Source organism: Bactrocera latifrons, unplaced genomic scaffold (genome assembly GCF_001853355.1).
Source record: "Bactrocera latifrons isolate USDA-ARS-PBARC rearing strain unplaced genomic scaffold, ASM185335v1 scaffold_255, whole genome shotgun sequence".
Taxonomy (NCBI): Eukaryota; Metazoa; Arthropoda; class Insecta; order Diptera; family Tephritidae; genus Bactrocera; species Bactrocera latifrons.
The window spans coordinates 183,595-185,127 of record NW_017536130.1 but is presented as its reverse complement, the minus strand read 5'-3'; the positions used below and the strand labels follow the sequence as shown (position 1 = coordinate 185,127).

At 36.6% G+C, this 1,533-nt stretch overlaps 1 protein-coding gene across 2 annotated transcripts in view; it reads right to left on the bottom strand.

Moving 5' to 3' along the window:
• Nucleotides 1–1,533, bottom strand: part of LOC108969516 — a 147,756-nt gene that overhangs the window by 34,848 nt on the left and 111,375 nt on the right. For both annotated transcript variants that reach the window (XM_018934272.1, XM_018934273.1), the window contains one exon: nucleotides 355–681. In XM_018934272.1, coding sequence (XP_018789817.1) covers nucleotides 355–681 — 327 coding nt within the window. The remainder of the gene's footprint in view (nucleotides 1–354; nucleotides 682–1,533) is intronic.

Below are 1,533 nucleotides of genomic sequence, written 5' to 3'. Positions count from 1 at the left end.
TCATTATGTGGCGGGGCCACTCTTCTACGCTGCTTCTTTTAACCATATACTCGCACCTATTACAATACTATAGCGCTAAACTAAACTAACACGCATACAGCCGCATACGCACACACACACATACATATACAAACATTAATGGCACAACAAAGCAAGCGTTTTCGCTAATAATTCACACCAGCTAAACTCAAATCGCTTACTGCCCCACTTTGGCTGTTATATTTCGCTTTTTGTTGCATACTTTTTGGCGTACATTTTCGTTTCTGTTCTATCTTCACTTCTTACTACGCACTGTTACGCTATTTCATACATTTTGTTTGCTTTTTTTTTGGTTAGTTAAACATTTACACATACTTTGATAGTAAACGCCGCCACCGCTATGACTGTGACCGTGTGCGCCGCCGCTGCTGTGTCCATTGCCCGATTCGTAGCCGTACGAGTTGCCGGTGTCGATGACATCCAGTGCGCTGGACTCATGGCCGGCGGTCGCCGTGTGCCGCGGCTGGAAGTCGCTCACATTGAACGGGTACAAGAGTATGCCGTGCAGCGTGTGCAGTGAGGTGGACACCGTGCCCGGGTAGTGGGTGCTCGTCGCTGATGCTATGAGCGGCGTATCAATGAGCGCCAAATTATCTTCGAACATTTTCAGATGCAATTTATCGTCCATGCCCATTATTCTGACTGCAATGTATGAATGTAAGGAAGGAAGGAAGGAATGGTTCAAGTTGAGTTTTTAGTTCTTTTTTGCTTTTAGTTTTTTTTTTTTTGTTGTTTTTGGTTGTAATTAAACTTTTCTGTTTGTAAATAATTGCTGTGGTGTTTGTAAGTTATATTTGCTTTAAATTCTTTTCTTAGTTTGTTTTTTATATGAAAATAAAATGCAGTTGAATTTACATTGCGCTATTTGCCACTCAATGTTCATATTGCTATGAATTTATAMTTTGCGTTTGCTTGCTGTTTCTATACATTGATGGCGTCTACTGTTTATTTGGCAACGTGTTTCTATTAATTGCTTGCACAATTTGTTTTGCTACCTTGCTGTCTAACGTTTCGTTCTACAAATTGTTGTTTCTCTGATTGTTTTTTTTTTTTTGGTCATAGTTTTTTTCAGAAACTAATTATTTTGCTTTTGTATCCACTTTTTACTTAATACAATAGAAAATGAAACGAAAAAAATGTACAACACTTATTTGAGAAGGTGCAAGAGCGTCAAGTAATGGTGATAAAGACGTAAGGTGCATTTAAGACACAAAAGATTTTAAACGAAACGAACTATGTGAAAGTTATTTAAATTTTTTTTTGGCAACTATGTGTAGCAATGAGGATATACAATACATACATATGTTTTGCAATGCTGAAACTCACCTGTCTGGTTTTAAGAAAAACAAAATTCGAGTGATATGTRAAATGTATCTAAATATTATATAATATAATAAATGTATATTTTATGTGAGCTATATAGTCTTTATGATAAAAATTATTTCCATTTTCTTAAACTAAACAGCGACTAAGTCAGAATGTTACGCATACGTC